Source organism: Eleutherodactylus coqui, chromosome 9 (genome assembly GCF_035609145.1).
Source record: "Eleutherodactylus coqui strain aEleCoq1 chromosome 9, aEleCoq1.hap1, whole genome shotgun sequence".
Lineage (NCBI taxonomy): Eukaryota > Metazoa > Chordata > Amphibia > Anura > Eleutherodactylidae > Eleutherodactylus > Eleutherodactylus coqui.
In genome coordinates, this window is record NC_089845.1 from 57,587,299 (window position 1) to 57,609,615 (window position 22,317).

General features: G+C 45.3%; 1 protein-coding gene across 1 annotated transcript in view; it reads right to left on the bottom strand.

Moving 5' to 3' along the window:
- DCDC2 (doublecortin domain containing 2) overlaps positions 1–22,317 on the bottom strand; it is a 143,270-nt gene that overhangs the window by 116,796 nt on the left and 4,157 nt on the right. Inside the window, exon 2 of the mRNA XM_066579429.1 lies at positions 18,685–18,736. Within this exon, the coding sequence (XP_066435526.1) occupies positions 18,685–18,736 (52 nt within the window). The remainder of the gene's footprint in view (positions 1–18,684; positions 18,737–22,317) is intronic.

Genomic DNA, 22,317 nt, shown 5'->3' on the forward strand with positions numbered 1-22,317 from the left:
TCCATTCCAATTTTGAAACAGAAAAATTGAAGTTAAAGGAGATGTCCCGAGGCAGCAAGTGGGTCTATACACTTCTGTATGGCCATAATAATGCACTTTGTAATGTACATTGTGCATTAATTATGAGCCATACAGAAGTTATAAAAAGTTTTTTACTTACCTGCTCCGTTGCTGGCGTCCTCGTCTCCATGGTGCCGACTAATTTTCGCCCTCCGATGGCCAAATTAGCCGCGCTTGCGCAGTCCGGGTCTTCTCCTCTTCTCTATGGGGCTCCGTGTAGCTCCGCCCCGTCACGTGCCGATTCCAGCCAATCAGGAGGCTGGAATCGGCAATGGACCGCACAGAAGCCCTGCGGTCCATGAAGACAGAGGATCCCGGCGGTCATCTTCAGCAGGTGAGTATGAAGACGCCGGACCGCCGGGATTCAGGTAAGCGCTGTGCGGGTGGTTTTTTTAACCCCTGCATCGGGGTTGTCTCGCGCCGAACGGGGGGGGGGTTTAAAAAAAAAAAAACCCGTTTCGGCGCGGGACATCTCCTTTAAACTCAATTCAGACAAGTTTTTTTTCCCATTGAAATCAATGATAGAGAAAAAAACAAAAATGTTTCTATTTGTCTTTTGTTTTATTACAGAAGCAAAAAGTGCAGTCTGCCGCGCTATAGGCCGTCGAAAAAACGGAAATCAGATAGAACGGAAATGAAAAAATGTGGTTTTTTTCTCTAGCATTGATTTTTAATGGGAAAAAACAGATCCCTTTAAATTCCGTTTAAGTGCAGTTTCTCTGTACTAAAAGCGGAAGAGAGAAATGGAAAGCCCTAATAGAGATGTGAATGGGGTCTGATTCATACAATTAGACGGTTTTGCTTTGTAAGCATGTACTTACCCTTTTTACCTGAAAATAAGATCTACTATGAAAATAAGCCCTACCTGGATTTTCAAGGAGGCTTGAAATATAAGTCCTACCTCAAAAATAAGCCCTAACTTTGTGGAGGCGGGATTTATGAATTGGCCAAACAATGTCGCGGCTCAGCCAATTTATAAATCCTGCCTCCACAACGTGATGGCTGTTACTAGTTCTCAGCCAATCAATGCAGCGCTAGATGAACCAATCACAGCCATCCCATTGGTTCATCGAGTGCTGCATTGATTACCTGAGCAGCGCTCGATAAACCAATCACAGCCATCCCTTCCTGGAGGTGGGAACTGGAAACGGCCGAGGACTACAAGAAGTGGAGAGCAGCGGGAGGTACCAGGACCAAACCTGATGGGTAAGACATCCCCTGAAAATAAGACCTAGTGCCTCTTTTATGGCAAAAATTAATATAAAAGACAGGGTCTTATTTTTAGGGAAACACGGTACTGTATGTGGCACACTTGTAATGAAAACCAACATTTTCAGATTTGCAGCTTGGGAGGCTTGAGTTATTTTCAGGACTTATTTCTCTGAAGAGGGCTCACTCACAGAGGCGTTTGGGGCTGCATATTATGCGCATGTTTGTCACGCACTTAATACTCAGTACAGAGTTAAATATACAGGTATATTTGTATTTATTACGTATTTAAGGGCTTCTTCAGATTTTGCAAAAGTGACAAAACGAAACCATTGATTTTAATGGTTTCGTTTTGACTTGGGGGGATTCCCGTGCGTTAATACTACACGCGAGTAAAGATAGCACTTGGCTTATTTCTCACATGTAGCTTTTCTATGTGCGAGAAAGATAGGGCAGGATCTATCTTCCTGATTTTTTTATTTTTTAACTCGTGCGCAATAGCATGGAGTTTGAATAGTCAAAAAAAATCACTAGTTTATGCGCAAATAGACTCCGTAGGGGCGTGTGTGTTGGCACATGCACCCATGTGTTGAAGTCCCTAAACCCCCGTAGCCTGTAATACACACCAAGAGAGGACATGCTGCTTTTTTTTCATGCGCGCAATATGCGTGTGTGAAATAACGATGTCGGAATGATGCAATGTAAATCAATGGGCTGTTCGGTCTGCATATAAGGGGTCTTTTCCACTGGCGAGAGCAATATTACTCTCGCAATCCTTCTGAAAACCCTGGATGCGAGGCGTATTCGCAGGGAACAACCTCACATCACAACAGGGCTGAAGGAATCTCCTGCTGTGGCTGTCGAAGCTGCAGCAGGGGATCATGATGTTCTCCAATTGTTTTCAATGGGGTGGTGGCAGTGGTTCCGGCCCCACTGAAATCAATGGGAAAAGATCACAATCCTGTGCGACTGCTGTGACAGGGCATTCCTTCATCCCCGCGGGGAGTCCCCTCATCACTGAACACTGTAACAGTGCTGTCACAGTGTTCAGTGATGAGGGGACTCCCCGTGGGGATGAAGGAATCCTTTGTCACTGCTGTGACAGCAGTGACAGAGAAGCGGGATGTTCTCCATATGTTTTCAATAGGGGTGAGCGCTGCTGCTGCCGGCCCCTTGTGACAACAAGGTGAAGCCCCTGGATGTGACAGCATCCAGGGGTTTCACATCCAAGGAATCCCCTGCTGCAGCTGTCACAGCCACCGCAAGGTATCCCGATCCTTTCCCATTGCTTTCTATGGGGCTGGCGCTGCTGCTGCAGGCCCCATTGAGTACAATGGGCGATATCGCAAGAAGAATGGGCATGCTGCAATTTTTTTTTTTCACGCAGCATGGCTGGAGTGAAAACATCGCATGAAAAACATGTGGTTTCCTTGCCAGTGGAAAGGGGTCCTAAGGGTGGCCAATGGCACAGAACCCGTGCGTTCTTCTTGACTCAGTAATTACAGCCTCCCACTAACCTGCCATGTTGGCCACAGTGTACAATATGCACAAGCGCCAGCACACATTTTAGTAAATATACACCAATATGCATGAAAAAACCCTCAGCGCGTAACCCGTTTGCCCATCGTAAACTTTGGCCCGGACATGGCTAGTGATTGCTGTTCTATTTAATCTCAAATGCATTCAATGAGGTAAGGTTTTCCAACACCAAAATGGCCGTACCATTTTTTTATTAACCTCACTTTCAGCATGGCAGCACAGAAAAAAAGTCTTCACCAAACCGTTATCAAGAATTATAAAGCAATATTATTCCCTAGTGCAGTGGTGGCGAACCTATGGCACGCGTGCCATAGGCGGGATGCAGGGCCCTCCCTGCTGGCACACGCCGCCATCGGCCGCTCACCACTTGTGAATACCGGCAGGGGCCACGGCTCCCCTGCTGGCATTCACTCAGCTGATCCCAGAGTACACTGTGATGTTAGTGTGTAGTGTGCAGCCGGGATCCTCCTCCCCGATGTCTCCTACTACTTGGTTCTGCGAGAGCAGGGGGAGGAGGCGTCCCGCAGCACACTGACGTCACAGTGTGCACCAGGATCAGTGCCAGCAGCAACGCCAAGCAGAGGAGGAGCGAAGCTTCCACAAGGAGGAGGGGGTAAGTATATGGGTCTCGGGGAAGGGGGTGGGGGGTGTCACTATGATACAGGGGCCACTGTGGGGTGTCACTATGATACAGGGGCCACTGTGGGGTGTCACTATTACACTGGGGGGCCACTGTGGGATGTCGCTATTACTACTGGAGCCGCTGTGGGATGTCACTATTACTACTGGAGCCGCTGTGGGGTGTCACTATTACTACTGGGGGCTGCTGTTGGGTGTCACTATTATCGTTGGGGCCGCCGTGGGGGGGGGGGTCACTTTTATTGCTGGGGCCGCTGGGGTGGACACTATTACCACTGGGTTAAGTTTACATGTGGCAGAAATGGGCAATGCTGTTTCAAAATAGACAGCGTACAGATTTTGACTGCTTTTTGGATGCGGAAATAATTCAGAATTTTCCACAGAAATTTCCGCTGAGGACATTCTGCAGTATTTCCGCATCCAAAAAGCAGTCAAAATCTGCACCCTGCCTATTTTAAAGCGGCCCTGTCCTTTTTAGAACGACGGGGGTAAAATCATACGTTGTGATAAGCCCTGCTCCCCGACATGTTGGCACTTTGCCATAAATATGTGAGTTTTGGGTTGCAGTTTGGGCACTTGGTCAAGCAAATTACTAGAGGACGTATCCTATGGCAACCTGCTGCAAGAAACAGCAAGATTGAGAATGCTGCAATACAGAGTATTGAAGATAATTACCTATTTTATCAATTTTTTATGTACCACAAATTAAGATATGAACTTCATAATGGGAATGTATTGGTCCAGACCTATAGGCCACTTTAGAATGTCTTTCATGTTTGTTCTGTGCATTTGCATTGTCAGCAACTTTTGTATGCATGAAGTGTATATGGTGCACCTCTGCAGTGCTAAAAGGGTTAATGTCTGCAAATGAGCTGTGTCTGCCTGGAAATGTATCCTTTTGCATTGTGAGTCTGTGGTCACCTGACCATGCTTTATATTAATGTTTGCAGAGTGAGTGTAAGTAGTAGAGTAGAGAGTGCGTGTGTTGTCTAGGAGAGTCTAGTCAGTCAGACTGCAAGGAGTCTGGTCAGTTGGAGAGTCAAAACACTTGGAATATTTGCAATGTGTCTTTGAAGCATTGTGCAAGTGAGAATAGAAGAAGCCGAAAGGTATCACCCGTCTCCCTTGGACATATCTGATCTCAGGAGACTTCGGGAAAACTACAAGCCCCTGTGAGAAAGAGGAGTTCACCATGCAGCATTGGGAGGCGTCTGAACAAGCGAGTGTTGATAGGTTGAGAGTCCGGAGAGAAAAGAAGTGTGTTGTTTTCCAGGAGCGGAGCTGCACAGATAACTAGGACTGTGGGTCCGATATTCATCCTGTGTTCTGCCTCCCTGTCTCACTACCAACTCTGCCTATACCCGTGCTGTGCTTTGGCCTATGTACTGTTGAGTATTGGCATTCCAAGTAAAGCAACATTGCCCACCATTCCCGGTTTTTTTTTCAACTATACTCTGTGTGTGTGAACTATCATTTCATCATCCAGCTTCACCGCAGAGGAAGGAATGGTGGCGTCACCCGTGACAACCCAAAGTAAGAACCAAGGTAACTCAGTCCCCGATTACCCACTACTTCAATCGCCTGCCCAAGGCCCTGTTGGACGTGTCCCTGGCTACCCTCCGGGTGGGAGACAGTAGTGCTGCCATGAAAAGGCCTACAACTCATCCCCGCTGTCTCCTAGGCTAGGGTCTGCTCCTCGGACGCTGCAGGAATACCCCTTTAACTATCAAGCGACAGCTGCAGTCTAATGGAATAAACTGCATGAAATCTTGTCACTACAGCAGTCACGCCACAGTTAAAATCAATCAGTAGTGCTACAAAAATCACTATGAGGCCGACCTCATGGAGTAAGCATGCCTGGACATGTTCACAAGATGTGTTGATCCTTGAAAGCTAACAAGGAATTCTTGACTGAAAAGAGTCCAAAATACATCTGTAAAGCTATATATTTGAGCCCAATATAGTAATTTCAGTCCTTTATATAAAATGTACAAAATTATAATAGAATCCTGGGAAAACATGGTGGAAACTTCTAAAGAATCATCAACTAACAGGTCAAAGACGACTTGGGAAACTAAATTGTTTCAGATTAGCTTCAAGTTACTATTCATGTAAAAGTATAAGACTGCTTACACTCCTGCGTTGGGGATTCCATTTTCCCACTCCGTTCGGGGAGCAGGAAAAGGAATTCCCCTGGTCGAAAGGGTCCGTCTTATGACAGAACCGAATAGTGCCGAACGAACCCATTGACTATAATAGAGTCCATTTGGTTTCCGATCAGCCGCCTAACATGTTAATAGAAGAAAAAGTTGTACATGCACCGCTATTATATTTCTTCAAAGTCTGAATTCTAGGTTGGATTTGGCGTTGGATTAGACAAAATTGCTATTTCTCCTTGCTTGGGGGTCTTATGATCGAGTGAGGAAAGCTCCGGTGAAATTCACTTCTGCGTTTTAGAAGACAGAAAAGCAAAACATGTAGACAAGGGGCCTCGTAAGGCGCAGAATGCAGCCCTAAACTCTCGCTCACAACCTGAAGGTTGCGGGTTCAATCCCTGCATGGTTCCAGGTTGACACCCTCCGAGGTCGGTAAAATGAGTACCCAGCTTTCCCCACCAGGGGTAATAAACAAAATTACTTGAAAGCGCTACGGAATAAGTTGGCGCTATACAAATAACAAGTCCCCCCTTTCCCTAGACCGGGCCGCACAACATACGGCCCACGGAGGACTATAGCCATGTCACAGTCCGCAGCTTCTAGTGGTAAAGTCTAGGGCAGCTAGCATGACATGACTTTGCAGGCCATCTTTTATTAAAGGAGCAGCAAGTGGCTGGTCACATGACTGTCATTCAATTCAGGGAAAAAAAATTTCATAACGAACGTTGGGAGCTGCCAGAGGTGAGGGGAACGCTATATCTTCTGAAATCAGATACGGATATGGAATGGTTTTGGAAATGCTGTGGAATTTGCCACTGTGGAAATTCAGCAGCATTTCCGCTACATGTCTATTAGCAACATTGTGTATAAACGCCATAAATACGCAATTTAATTGCATATATAGAACGTGGGGCTCTAACACGCGTAATACGCGATGAAATAGAATTTACTAAGTTCTCTCTTAAAAATGAAGAGCTGAGGTGAGAATACACCTTTAAGAGAGTTGTGCATAAATGAATGCCCACAACCCTCAGTGAATAGAAGCAACATTGTAAAGAAGAGTGGGCCAAACGTTCTCCAGAACCATGTGAGAGACTGATAGTCATACAGAAAACAATTCCTTTAAATTACTGCTGTTAAAGGTGGTTCTACAAACTAATGATGCACGGTGCATAGTTAATTTTTCACACACTGCTTCTGCATTTTGGCTTAGCTTTATTATAAAAATAATGACAAGGTATAATTTGTCATGTGTTGCTGTTCATCTAAGGTTGTATTTACCTAACTGTAAGACCTTCTAAGGACCAGATGTTTTTTATTATGTCTTGATACGTAAAACCATAGAATTCAAAGAGGGTGTACTTAGTTTTTCTCATGACTATATATGTATATATGAAAGAGTTGCATGCATGGTACATGAGCTCAGAGGAACATACAGATAGACTTGCTGATGGAGCTAGGAGAGTTATAGAAGCAATTTATACATTATGGCATGACCCATGACTCAGTATTAAAATCATTGCTACAACAATCACTGAAAATGAAATCACTAGAGCCCATTGTGCTACTTTATTGTGATCATCCCACTCTGCATGAGTAATATAGAATTACTATACAATATAATACAAATATAGGATTCGTTTCCAAAGATGCACACAAATAATCTAGGATATAATATTGTATGTAGTGTAATATACAGCAGGAATACATACAGCTCATACATTGGGTACTGGTGTACCTTGACGCCACCGCAAACTAGGGGTTTGACAGGGAAGAACGCCCCTGTCACACCCCTAGCTCCTGATTGGCTGCATAATGTCTGAGTACCGTAGCTGCTGGGGTAGTATAAACAATAGCTGGAAGCACTGTCCCTGCGACCATGTTCCCTCTGCTGCCCTCTACACTCCGTTCCCCCTACTGCACTCCTCGGCCCCCGCACATGTGGCATGTAGTTCCTGGTGTGCTGCAACAGTTCGTTCCCCCTGATGCCTTGCTACAGTCCTCGGCACCCACACAAGTGCCATGTAGCCCCTGCTGCCCTGCTACAGTCCTGGGCCCCCTCATTCACTGGATGACAAGCACTGTCCTTGGGGTCCTTCACTGTTAAGTCACGCAGGACTCGTCCATGCCGAAGGGGGCGGTTCCTGCGGTGTCTGCTGCGCTGTTGGCTCCTGCGCACTCCCCGCTGTGCTGCCTAGGGAGGCCGACGCATGCTCACCGCTCAGCTGACCAGGCACCCCACCGTCGGTACTACACAGCAGCTCCCAGCGGAATGGCCGTGCTGCCGGAGCACCCCGCCGCCGGCACAACACAGCAGAAGCCACAGCAGGCGAGGGAACACCACAAATAGGCGCCACAGCAGCAGTCGATGGAGCAGCCGGGTGGTGAGTTACCCAGCTGGGGGGACGGAACAGCACACTCAGAAACAGCCAACTGGAAGCTTGGGGTATGACAGGGCCGTACCTCTACCAAAGCGCTCTCACACCCCAAGCTTCCGGTGGCGTCAGGGCACACCAGTACCCATACATTGTACAGAGGCTATATGCCATAATAGCAAATCAGTCATTAGAAAGCTGTAGGATAACTATGTAACAAGGATACAGAGGAACACAATATGCAAGCTTTCTAGAGGCCAAGTACTATTACCATAATCGAGTGTAATTCCATATACTGGGTTGTGCAGCGAATTATAGCAATACATAATCCTGAATGATAAGCAATATAAAAGGTGGCAACATTCATTCCTAATTTATATCGGGAATTCAAGGTCGCGTACAAAAGTGCAGAGGTCACAAGCTACCGATACCGAATGTTTTTAATGAAAGGAGTTGTACAGAAACAGAGAAACATGGCAGCTTTCTTCCACAGGTTGCGGCACTTCAGTACCGGACACGACGCGTGGCCAGGTGTGGCACGATTACTGAAACTAAGTAGCCATGTTTTTTTGTTAAACTTCTTTAATACCCCCTCCAGTCGGGCGTATTAGTTTCTGCGTGTTCAGGAGCGCTGTGTATTTGTGGAATAAACTATGCTTTTTTGAGCGTGAATCAACGTGCTTTACTGTACTTTTTACGCATGCAAGGAATGTTCATTTGCGTGACAAACTAAGAATGGACGATGATTCTGTTAGCTTGGATTGGCTGCAGCAGTCACGTGACTTACCGGATGGAGAAGAGCGGCGAATATTGCTTCTTCTGTAGGTCATGGCTTGCTGTTTAAAGGCTTTTTTTTTTAAAGTGGGCTACCTGCAAACGGGCGAGTGTGATATTGGGCCGAGAACATTGGCCCGATATCACGCTGGTCAAAGTACGTTTTACCCACAGATGCCAGGCGATTTTTCCGGTAAAAACGCCTTACACTGCTTCTGCGAATTTCCAATCCCTTAGGGCGAGTTTCACGAGCAATAGTGGATGGGAAGTATTTCTTATTGATTTCAATGGGAATCAGGACATCGCACGGCATCCAAGAGCCATGCGATGTATTTAGGGTCCCATTGGGGTGTTGAGCCAAGTTAAGAACACAAGCTGAACATGTAACAAGCATGAATGTGAATCCACAACAAGGAGGTATACTGCTGTAATGGATACATTGCGTCACGAGCGACTAATAAATATTCTGTTAAATTAACTACAAGGCAGTCTTATCCAAGTCATGTCAAGTGCTGAGTGGTCTGTCAGGTCTTCTAAGGAGCTACAAAAACACTCCCAAAACAAAGGGAAGAAAACAAAACGGAGGAAGGGATCTAAGCCAAACGAAAGAAACCCAGACCTGAACTTCCCAAGCCATAATAAAGTGAGCTGATGATCCGTGAAGCCACACGGACTACAGTACTCCCTCCAGAGCTAATACACAGGTCACCGATCCCAAGTTGGTATTTGATGTAGTAATTTCTCGGTGGCATTACTAATACATACTTTTCTTACATTGTGTTTTTTTATTGCCAAATACAAAGATTTCACTACCAAAAAAGCGAGTGATGAACACAGCAACAAAGTAATCGTTGTTTCAGCTGTGGGAAAGTCACAAAAGTCCACAGACTTTCTCCACTTCAAATTCATGCTCAGAACCTACAAGCTAGCCCTCCATCATGCCAAACAAGTCTCCTTCACCTCTCTGGCCTCCTCACAGTCTCACAACCCTAAACGACTCTTTGACACTTTTCACTCCCTTCTCACCTTCTCAGCCCTAAATTGCAGCCTACCAACCTCTTCGCCCCATCGGCCTAAAGGACACTGTCCTCTGCTGGTTCTCCGCCTACCTATCTGACCGCTCATTCAGCGTATCCTTTGCAGACTGTACCTCCCCTCCTCTTCCCCTTGCTGTTGGGGTCCCCCAGGGCTCAGTCCTTGGTCCCCTCCTCTTCTCCATCTACACAGTCCCTATTGGACAAACCTTCAGGAGATTTGACTTTCAGTACCATCTCTATACTCCTCTTCCCGCGACATCACAGCACCATTCCTCCAGAACGCCACCGACTATGCGCTGTCTCTAACACTATGTCCGCATCCTTCGCTCTGCTTACAAAATCAGATTAAGTGCCCCTTTAACCTGAACCTCTCATTCCCGCCTCAAAGACTTCTTCAGAGCAGCACCAGTCCTCTAGAATGCCCTACCTAAAACTATCCAGGCAATCCCTGACTCGCAGAACTTCAGGCATGCTCTAAAAATGCACCTCTTCAGGGAGGCATACCATATCCCCTAAACCAAACCCTCTGTACTCCACGTGATAACATGCTTCCTGTCCTACTGAATGCAATCCCTGCTAGCCAAAATCAGCCGCCCCCTGCAGTCATACCGATTCGGCCACTATACGGCTCAATTTGACCATCGTCTATGTGTATAGCATCCCTCACTCTCTACCCCCCCATACCGTGCACATCTCCAGCCCCTTTACCTTTTGTATCACCCCATTATTTGTAGTATGTAAGCTCGTTGGAGCAGGACTCTCACCCCTGCTGTCTCCATCAACTGATTACTACATGTAACTGTGGTTTTGTTTATGTTCTCCCCCTAGAGGTGCGATAGGTGGGAGGGTCTGGGGAGATGTTAGGGTGCCTGATGGAGAAGGAGAGGAGGTTGTAATTGGAGAGTGGGAGAGGGGAGTTTACCAAGTGGAAGGCAGAGCAGAGGGGGAGGAAAATTAGGTAGCGAGTGTTGCCGTATCTGTGAGTGGGGAAGTCTGAGAGTTGTGATAGGATGAGGAAGTGTTAAAAGCTGGGAGGTGGATGGGGAGACGGGGTCATTCATGGGGAAATTGAAGTAATCGAGAATGAGGGTTGGGATTTCATAGGATGGGAAGTGGGGAAGCAAGGCGGCAAAATGATTGAGGAATAGGCAGGAGGGACCCAGGGGCCAGTAGATAACAGCGACGCGCAGGGACAGGGGACGGAAGAGTCGTACGGTTAGGACCTTGAACGACGGGAAGGTGAGCGAGGAAGTCAGGGGGGAAATGACCTGGAAGATGCAGTTCAGCGAGAGGAAAATGCCTCCTCCTCTGCCACGCCTATCATCCAATCTGGGGGTGTGGGACAACTGCAGGCTATCATAGAACAATGCAGGAGGACGAGCAGGTTGAGATGTTTGGTAGTGAAGTCGTGGATAGTAGGGAGTTTATTGCACACGGACTGGGAGTTCCATAGGACGCATTTGAACGAGGTGGAGGGACGCGTGGGCTAATGGTTGGGCTAGGGGGTGGTTTGATATGATAGGGGAGAGATTTTGATAGGGAGCAGTACAGGGTGGGGTAGATGTCCCCTGCAGCCAGGAGTAATAGGGTAGGTAGCGAGGGTGAGCAGGTGATTGGTGAGGGTGGCAATGGTGTTTATTGATGGTGTGAGGGAATAAAGAGGCATTTGAGGAAGATAAGGAGTGTGTGGGAGCTGTGCATGGGGAAGGAGAGGAGGGAGGGGCTAATGTGGATGGAGTGTATTGGGAGTTGGCGTAGGACGAGAGTGTTAAGGCTGGCAGTGAGGATGGCGATGGACGCTATAGCAGAGAGGAGGTTGTTGAGGTGCAGGGTGTTAGTGGAGTCTACCTGTCTTTTTGTAAAGACCCTAACTTATAGCCAAAGAAGTAGGTCCAGGCGGGCGATTCTCCCCTGTGTTTATATGTAATAATAGGGTATATAAAAAGGAGGAAACATTTCCAATGCAAGTATTTAGTAGGTATTCTTAAGGTGTTTTTACACAGAACGATTATCGTTCAAACGAGTGAAAAGGAACGTTAACCACTCGGTCTAAACGCAGCCAATGATGAATGATAAGCATTTGCTTTTTTTTTCGTCATTCATTTTTCCTGGCATATAAATCATTGTTGACTCGTACACTTATTGTTCGGTTTAAACAGCAATCTTTCAGTCCTTCTCATTTGCTCATACAGTGAATGTGAATGACCGAACGATTCTGAATGATTCTCGTTTGAGCGAGCCAACGATGTATCTGACAGTCTAAACTGGCTTCACAAGAGCAAATGACGTCACTTGCTCGTTCAAACGAGAATCAGCTTTTTTAAAAGGACCCTTAAACATTAGTCATGGAATACCCCTTTAATGAGGAAGACGTCATGGGTAAACACGATAGTGAAGATACAGGGTGGGTCACGGAATGATACGTAGTGGCCCACCTCTAGTCCTGGCACCCTACTCTTTGAAGGAGGCCATAACCCTTTCATTTTCCCGCAGCAGTAGAAATAAACTAAGAAATAAAAGCTGGATTGTGATTGGTTGCTATGGCAACAAAGACAGACTTTCTTTTAACCAACTTTCATAAATTTGCCCCGTGGTGTTCTTCTTGCAACAGTGAATAGTTATGGAAGAGTCAGGTTTATGCTGCTTGGATCTCTAGTAATATGGGTTTCTAGCAGCACACCTCCACAGGTGTGGCATAATTGTGCTGGCAGGGTGTGGTGTTCTCTAGCCAATCTCCACTGGTCTGCTGCATATACCAGTCCCTCTACAAAAGGAAGCTGCTATCCCTTCACTCTAGGGTTTGGGTTTTTGTATGTGTTGTGTGTATATGTGTGAACAGTATCATGTTCAGGGTCTGTGCAGGTTGCCGGACATCAGGTGTGAATAGGCATTTTCAGTGTATATGTGTGTGAACAGTGATCTTTTCTGTGGGTCTGTGCAGGTGGACAGACATTAGTTATAAACTGTCCTGTTCTTTGTTGCATGCTATCCCTAATGTATTGGTGTAAACTGTGTCCTTCCTGCTGTGGATTGTTTAGCATCTCTGGGCGAGTTAGGTCTTTAGGTTCCAATGCGGGGCCATCCTTATCAGGGCGATCACCCTGCTAGCAGGCAGGTTTCCTGAGGTTAGTTGTCTTGTTAGAGTAGGGACCCGTGAGACAACAGGGACCTGTGATGTGGGCTTAATTGACTTGGCCAATTTCTGAACCAATACCTCAAAGAAATGATAGCTATTCCATCAAGTTATGTGTGTAGGTATGCAAGGTAAGTGTTTTGAGTGTTTGTCAGTCTTTGTGTTATGTCTGCCCATTAGTCCAGTACACAGTTCACTATCCCTTTGGTGTTCCAGTCAGTGAGTCCACTTTCCCATACGCAGTTGCGCAGGATTTCCGGTTTCTGAACTAGTGTGTCAATTCTGAGGCGTGGTGCGCCCAGCGGACACAACAGAAAGGCTGTGTGTGATACGGATCGATTAAAGAAACACAAGAGGCCTTCACCGACAAGTACCCAGGCACAAAACCACCCACGAAACGTCATGTTCAGAGCCTGTTTCAGAAGTGGAGCCAAACTGGGTCTGTGGCAAACATGAAGAAAACGAGGCCTCTGTCAGTTCATATATCCAAAGTCGTCCATGACATTTAGCAGTGAATTGTAAATTGTCCCTGAAAATCAATTCAGAGACTATCCCAGCAAGTTGGTGTATCACGAAAGAAGTTGGTGACTACTGAGATCTCTGAACCTAAAGCCATATTGAATAATGTGTGTGCAAGAACTGAAAGACCTTAAGTAAATTACTGTACATGGTTGCTGACTGATTGCTTGAGGAGTTTTGGGCCCGTCGGTGTATGATGGACGAAGCTTGGTTTTATTTATCAAGTCACAAATTCGTGGAATACAAGGTATTGGTGGTCTACTGTAAATCTCCATCTCACTCATGAAACACTACTGTACGACCTGAAAATTGGCATTCTGTGCGCAGTGTCAGGACCAAGAATAGTAGACCCAATTTTCTTCAAATCAGCTGTGCATACTATGTTTTATCTGGACATTTTGGAATAGTTTTATAACCAACTATCACCAAAAGTAAAGAATATATTGCTTTTGCTAAGAAGCTGGGGCAACATGCCATACCTCCCACGACTTACTGACACTGGTTCACGCATGGTTTACAAAAGAGCAAACTGTGGGCAAGAGGTTAAGGCCACCCTGTTCCCCAAACTTGTCTACATGCGATTTTTATCTGTTTGGAAATGTAAACATAAAGTGTAGGCCAATAATTCATATATTCTTGATAAACTCAAGGAAAACATCGCGCAGCATCACCGTTGAAGAGCTGCAGAAAGTATCAGCCAACGTATTGTGATATGCCCACAGGTACATAGAAGTGAATGCGTATCACTTCTAGCCTTCGTTGTAAATGTGAGTAAATCAATAAAGCTTTTGAAAAACAATCTACTTGCTTGTTCTTCCTGTAGCAGTATTGTCAGAGGTGGGCTACCTTTCCATGGCCCACCCTGTTGTAGTTTTATTTTTTTTTTTAACTACATAAGAAAATAAGAAGCTTCAATCCAATTTAGTTTACATAGCGCTGGCACAAACGTATTATTTAACCTGAAATTAAAGGCAAGAGTAGACTGAAAAGGGCAAATGAATAAATAAGACAAGGCTGTATTCCAGAGGAATGATCTTGCCGCCTGGGGACTCTACTGAGCTTTTGTATGGTGATTGTTGCTACTTCTCAGTTCCCATTAGGCTTATCTGCATTGAACAACATTCAGAATGGTTTATGTACACAACCACCTCTGGGGATACAGTTTCACATTACTGTACCCAAAAAAACAATGGTGTTTGTTCATCAGCTATGCCAAGTTTATTCCTCATGGTCAAGTTGCCACTTGTGCCTATGGGGCAGAAATGGCAGCAGTCCACATGCATACTATATTTATAAAATCCCCAAACTCATTGCATAGTTGAGTATTATGTAAAAGTCCTGCAGAGGGGAGAACGGGGAACAAATATCTTAACTAGTAGGAAAGAGAGATGCCAATACATGGTTCCACACGCGATCATGTACATACGTGTTACACAAGTATGCAGGATAATGAATGTGAGGCTCCGACATGGAAGTACATAAATGTAGAAATTGGCGGGGAACTGACTAACAAGGAATTAAAGTAAAAAGTAGACAATGTATGTAGAAGAATACGATAATTACATGTCCTGATGTTCTGGTCCCCAAACAAGTGACTGTTTGGACACAAATCCCTTTCTTTATATAGTACATGTATAATTAGCAGCACCATCCATCTCTACAGTCATCATTGGTGTAACATTTGGAAGACTTACTATGACAACGCTGGCACCTAGTAAACAATTGTAGCGGCATCCAGAAACTGCCCTCTAAGGACCCAACAATACAAGAATTGGGTGACTTTTGCTGGTGCGCCCGCTCCTGGTGGCCAAGTGAATTTCACATATAAGCAAAGTCGTCAGAAGACTAACGGTGGTTTCACAGTTGCGTCACAGATTCCTCTTTCCTGCACCGTTCGAGGGAGCGGCAAAGGGGAATCCCTGAGGCCAAACAGTTCCATCTGTGGACGGAACTGAAAAATTGAGTTCGTCCGCTTTCCGCCCAGCTGACCAGTTTTTGGTTGGAATAACAAAGTGCGGTGCTTCTTCTTTCAGTATTTTCATCTAGATTGGCTAGTAGAAAAACTGCAGTCCGCGGCAGCATGGATAGATGCAGCAAAATATGAAACTTTTATTCCTCCATTATATAAAGGCTGCAACATTTCGACCTTCAGCTAGGTCTATGTTCATCTAGATTTGCGATGGAACCTCCAACGGAATGTTCGCATCGGGCATTCTACAGCAGATCAGCAGCGGAAGCCGGCCTCCAAATCCGCATGGGAATTTTGAGGAGGGTTTTATCGCGTAGTTCTGTATGGAGAAGAGGTGAATTCCACAGCGGAAACGGCAATAAGGTTAACATGCTACATTCCATACATGTCACTACATTCCACGAGAGCACGAACCTAGAAAGAAAAAAAAAGCTCGGGACCCGGTGTCCCACATACAAAAATGCTCGAGTCTCCTATTGTTGCTGATGGGGTTCGGTACTCGAGTAGAGCTCTCGAATTTTACGAAAAGCTCGACTCGAATAACGCGGACCGCGGACCGGTGCTCGCTCATCTCTAGCTGCTAATATAAATGCCTTGAACCCTCCATGGCACATCCACCCCATCTGGACCCCCTAACTCTTCTTTTACAAATGCTTTTTCAGTTTGGCCCCTAAAAAACAAACATAAAAAACCTGCGATTTTTAGAACTGGTAAATGTATTTTTATCCGTATTTTTGTGCAGAATTTTTTTTCAATACACACATTTTTTATATGTGCTTTTTTCCCTGGCGTTATTTATTTTAGGCTACCTTCATACAATAAACTCGTCACAATATTGCGCTCAGCAATGTGCCTTTTACCCATGGATGTGAGGCGAAATCTGTGGCGTTGCTGTAATTTTTAAGGCAGAATCTTCGCAGAAAAATCTGCATCATATCCTGCCGTGTGAACATACCCTCACACAGCCTCTGGAGGAGCTCTTCCCTGTATAGACCTGCTGGCAGAATGCTGAGGATTGTGTGAGATCTCTTAGATGCTGATTATGTGATCCCTCCCCCCGCAGACTCTTCCCCCCTCTAACTACTTGTTCTGCAATGTACAACTTCCTCCCTCTCCCTGCTGATGTGACGAATGCTGGCCACATACTTCATGCCCTAATCTTGTTCTGCCAACAGCTTTTCGCCCCGACCCTCCATACACACAGGAGAGGGAAGTAAGCTGCTACCAGACTGCTATGGTGACTGCTTATCTCCCTGAGAGCAAAAGAATTGTGTTGCACTTAGGAAGCAAATAAACAATAACAAAAACAGTAGAAAATGTCCACAAACTTAAGGGGCTCATGGGCGGATATTTGCTGCGGAATCCGCAATCAGCGTCCACACCACGAATCCACAGGAAATATCGCCCATTACATCCTATGGAGATCAGCTGCTTCCTACCCACGAGCGGAAAGCAATTCCTACTCCACTCACGGAGGAAAAAAATTCACAGCATGCTCCATTTTCATGCAGATTCCACACGGACAGCTTCCATTGAAGTCAATGGAAGCTGTCCAACCCGCGGCCTGTCTGCAATGAAAATTGCGGACAGGTCGCAGATTCTGCGCCATCATCTAGCGATGGCGTGGGGAAAGAATTTTTGAAAAAAAAAATTAGTACTGCAAATGCACGATGGCGAGCCACCGGGTCCATCCACAGTACAAAAAAAGACATCTGAATGAAGCAGATGCCGCTGTTGCTGCTGTGTGCAGGAGGCCTAAAGTGATACCTAAAGGAGTTATGTGCTTCAATTACTTTAAAGTCGCCCTAATAATAATTCCACAAATGATGAAATATAAAACAGCATTTCCTGCTCCTATTTTATTAGCACAGTCCTGTACAACATACGACTCGGGGGCCACATGCCGCCAGCAGAGGATTTCTGGTGGCCCGCGGACTGTGACATGACTATAATGCCAAGAAGCTAGTTGCTGGCCTCTTGACACCATAGTCACGTCACAGTCCACGGCACAGTCATGTCATACAAGCCGCTGCTTACGGTAAAGCCCAATCTTTACTGCAGCAGTAGCAGCCAGTGTGACATGACTGTGCAGGGTAAGGGACATTCAGTGAATGGGTCATGTGACCAGCCACACTGAGCAGCGCACGGAGTGTCACATGACTGTCACTCAGGTCCAGGAAGGTCCTGTAGCCCCGGGAGTGGCAGAATCTCTCAGCCGGTCCTACAGTATTTGGAGCCGTGTTTACGCTGCAGTAAGTGCATTGCAGCGGAAAACGTTTTATGCATTTCTGCTTGGATTTTTTCTTACGTTCCCGAGTATATATAGTGCAGCAGTCGGTACAATTACAGCTTTCTAAAAAACTTGCACACGCATTCTGTGTCTACATACCGTGTTTCCCTGAAAATAGGTCCTACCCCAATAATAAGACCTACCCTGGTTTTCGGAGGAGGCTGGAAATATAAGGCCTCCCCGCAAAAATAAGACCTAGCTAACCTGCATTAAAAAAATAATAATCAATACTCACCTGGTCCGCGGTGTCCCGATGGTCTCCGGTGGCGCTGCAGCAAACTGCAGTGTCCTCCCCGCCTGCCATCTCAGCTTCTTTCTGGTGATGGGGCTGTGAATACCCTGCCTCCAGCAAAGCGAGCGTTGTGATTGGATAATCGAGCACCAGAAGCCAATCACAGCTGGCGCTCAATGAGCCAATCACAGCCATTCAGTGCTGTCATTCAGATAGCAGACGGGGAGGGCACTGCAGTTTGCTGCAGCGCTGCCGGAGACCATCGCGAGGCATTGGGACGCCATGGACCAGGGGAGTATAAGGCCCTTCCCCCGAAAATAAGATACTGTGCCTCTTTTGGGGCAAAAATTAATATGAGACAGTGTCTTATTTTGGGGGAAACACGGTAGCAGCACTATCTGAGGTCTGGGCTCATCTAGTCACTGGCAGACAGCATCCTAGGTTTTTAGTGACTTTCTTACAAAATGAGCCACTCAAGACTTGTCTGCGGCCCCAAGAGGTTTGCCAATTTTTATTTTGGCCCCAACCTACTGCCACGTTGGGCAGGCCTGTACTAGGAATTAATCCCATCCACAAATAAAAAATTGTGACCTTGGTGCCAGAGACCGCCCAAGATCACCATACCTCTAAACCGAAATACAACACATTTTTCATATATTTGCCTAACAACACAACAACCAACATATACAACATCTGAGCTGCCCGCGGCTTGTATAACCCAGAAGGTTAATAATGCACTACCATGGCGTTACCTGGCTCAGAGGGTCCACCGGCTTCTTCTTGTTCTCTCCAATATGCAAGTAGCTGAAAAATAAGAAGAAAGTATTATAGTGATTTGTCTACCAGCAGACTTACTCCAACATACAGTATATAGTACAGATGTACTAGTCAGGGAGCCAAAGCCTGCTACTGCACATACAATATCGGCATCTGCCGGAAACTACCAACATCCACCAGCCATCATGTTATAGTGACTTGTCTACCAGCAGACTTACTCCAACATACAGTATATAGTACAGATCTACTAGTCAGGGAGCCAAAGCCTGCTACTGCACATACAATACCGGCATCTGCCAGAAACTACCAATATCCACCAGCCATCATGTTACATGTTACTTTAATGGCAGGCATATACGTTTCCAAACTTTTGCAGCTGGATGTTTGGCCCTTCTAAAAAGTAATGTGACAAGCGTGAAATGAGCCAACACTACGATATGGGCCAGTCTCTCGCCGACGCCGTGGTGCCACATTTCACAAGAGGGCACAGGTCTTATTGATGATCCTGACACAGTGAGAGAAGCCCAGGTTGTACCTGCCGTTATACACGTTTGTATTATATAGGTGATTGTTTATGGCTTCAGAGGGTCACCTATCTGTTTAGCTGGCGATGCCACACTTTAGCCAGTTGATGCGGCTTTCACATCGCCTTCGGGGGCTCCGTTTTCATCCTCCGATATGGGAGCAGAAAAGGAAAATCCGCTGGCCGAACAAATCAGTCTTATCATAAAATCATAGCATCATAGAGTTGAAAGGGACCTCCAGGGTCATCTGGTCCAACCCCCTGCTCAGTGCAGGATTCACTAAATCATCCCAGACAGATATTTTTTCCAGCTTTTGTTTGATCACTTCCATTGAAGGGAAACTCACCACCTCCCATGGTAACCTGTTCCACTCATTGATCGCCCTCACTGTCTAATATCAAATTAGTGTCTCCTCCCTTTCAGTTTCATCCCATTTCTTCTAGTCTTTTCTGGTGCAAATGAGAATAGGGCTGATCCCTCTGCACTGTGACAACCCTTCAGATATTTGTAGACGGCTATTAAGTCTCCCCTCAGCCTTCTTTTTTGCAAGTCAAACATTCCCAGATCCTTTAACCGTTCCTTATAGGACATGATTTGCAGACCGCTCACCATCTTGGTAACTCTTCTCTGAACTTGCTCCAGTTTGTCTATATCTTTTTTAAAGTGGGGTGCCCAGAACTGGACACAGTATTCCAGATGAGGTCTGACTAAGGAAGAGTAGAAGGCGATAATGACCTCACGTGATCTATACTCTATGCTTCTCTTAATACATCCCAGAATTGTGTTTGCCCTTTTGGCTGCTGCATCACATTGTTGACTCATGTTCAGTCTATGATCTATTAGTATACCCAAGTCTTTTTCACATGTGCTGCTGCTTAGGCCAATTCCTCCCATTCTGTATGTTCTTTTTTCATTTTTCTTGCCCAGATGTAGGACTTAGCATTTCTCCCTGTTAAATTCCATTCTGTTAGTCACTGCCCACTGTGAAAGCTTTTCTACGGTAGATCTTTTTCAATACTCTCTCTTCCCTAGTGTTAGCTATCCCTCATAGCTTTGCGTCATCAGCAAATTTAATCATTTTCCTATCAATTCCCTCCTCCAGATCATTTATAAAAATGTTGAAAAATACTGGGCCTTGGACAGATCCTTGTGGTACCCTCCTTGATACATTCTTACACTTGGATGTGCAGCCATTTATGACCACTCTTTGAGTATGATCACTCAGCCAGTTGTGAATCCACCTAACAGTTGCCTTGTCAATCCCATATTTGGTCATTTTTTTCAAAAAGCGTGGTATGAGATACTTTGTCAAATGCTTTACTAAAGTCAAAATAAACTATATCCACCACATTTCCCTGATTAACCCAGTCGATGATTCTGTCATAGAAGTAAATTAGATTCATCCGGCATGACTTGTTTGTTACAAACCCATGATAGCGCTGGTTAATTACTCCATTTTTATCCAAGTACTTGCATACATGCCGTTTAATAATTTGTTCAAAGATCTTTCCCGGTATAGAAGTCAGGCTCACAGGCCTGTAGTTTCCTGAATCCACCTTCTTCCCTTTTTTAAAGATAGGGACAACATTTGCCATTTTCCAATCTTCTGAGATTTCTGTTCTCCAGGAATTTTCAAGGATTATGGCAAGTGGTTCAGCAACTACCTCCGCTGCTTCCTTTAGTATCCTAGGATGGAATTCATCTGGACCTTGAGACTTAAATTTATTTAAGTTAGCTAAGTGTTCCCTCACCATCCCTCTGCTTATAGATAGCCTGCATTAATTTATTTTCCCAATAGCACAGAGAAGATCAGTTGATGTTCCATCTACTTTCTGAGAGAAAACAGATACAAAATAGGAATTTAAAAGTTCTGCCTTCTCAACATCATTTTTAAGCAATTCACCATTTTTTATCTTGCAAGCATCCTATAGCATCTTTGATTTTTCGTTTACTTTTTTATTGCTTTTGGCCTCTGTTGCAAGCCTCAATTCATTATAAGCTTTACCTTTTCTGACACTTGCCCTACAGTTTCTGCAGACCGCATTATATTCTTCTTTAGATATTTCCCCCTCTTTCCATTTGATAAACATATTTTTCTTTGTTTTTAACATGTGTACGAGTTATGTGTTCATCCATCCTGGTCTCTTTAAATGCTTCCCATTCTTCCTTCTTTTAGGGATTGTTAACAATTGTGCTTTGAGAATCTCATTTCGATATATTTCCCAACCTTCTTGGCCATTTCTGTCGTTAAGAACATCCGGCCATTGGATTCTTCCTATCCTCTTTTTGAGTTCATTGAAATCTGCCTTTCTGAAATCCGACCTTGAGGTTGACGTCTTACCAGGTCTTCCTCTCCTTTTTATCCAAAATTCAAGGATAGCATGATCACTGCTTCCTAAGGTCCCAGCCACCCTTACTTCCTCAACCATCCCCTCCCTGTTAGTAAGAATTAGGTCCAAGATAGTAGATCCCCTTGTTTTCTCTTCTACCTTGCATTGCATATGTGCAGTGTTTATATGCCAAGCCGCTAACCGTGAACATACCCTTAGGGTACTTTCACACCGTGAAATTGCTACAGTATTTCCCATAGCAAATTCTACCTCTAAAAAGCAAGTCCAAATCTGTGGCTTGTGGATTTTGCGCTGCCAATGAGCAACATCTGCATGTGGAATTTTGAAACAAAAACAAATGTTTTTGTGACATGTGGCTTTTTAATGTGGAAACTCAATTTTCCGGGTCGGAATTCCGCACGGCAGGGCAATATCCGCTTGCAGGTCTGCGCCATGTTACAGGCAACCTCCAAATTTGAGGAACTTTATAATCAGGAGTGCATTGCCCTCCGGCACACAGAAAGGATCTTATCCCTGTAATGTAAGGAGCTGTAAGACCTGCTCACATGTACGGACCGCGGACAGGATACTGATCCCCAACACACAGCAGGAATATAAGATCCCGGGGACATTCACATGTTCCATGTCTCACATTGTATACCTGATCCTGTGCAGTAAATGTCCTGTTGGGGGGCTTTATGTTGGAGAAACAGGACAAAAACTAAACAGGAGGATGAGATTTAATTGTCGCACA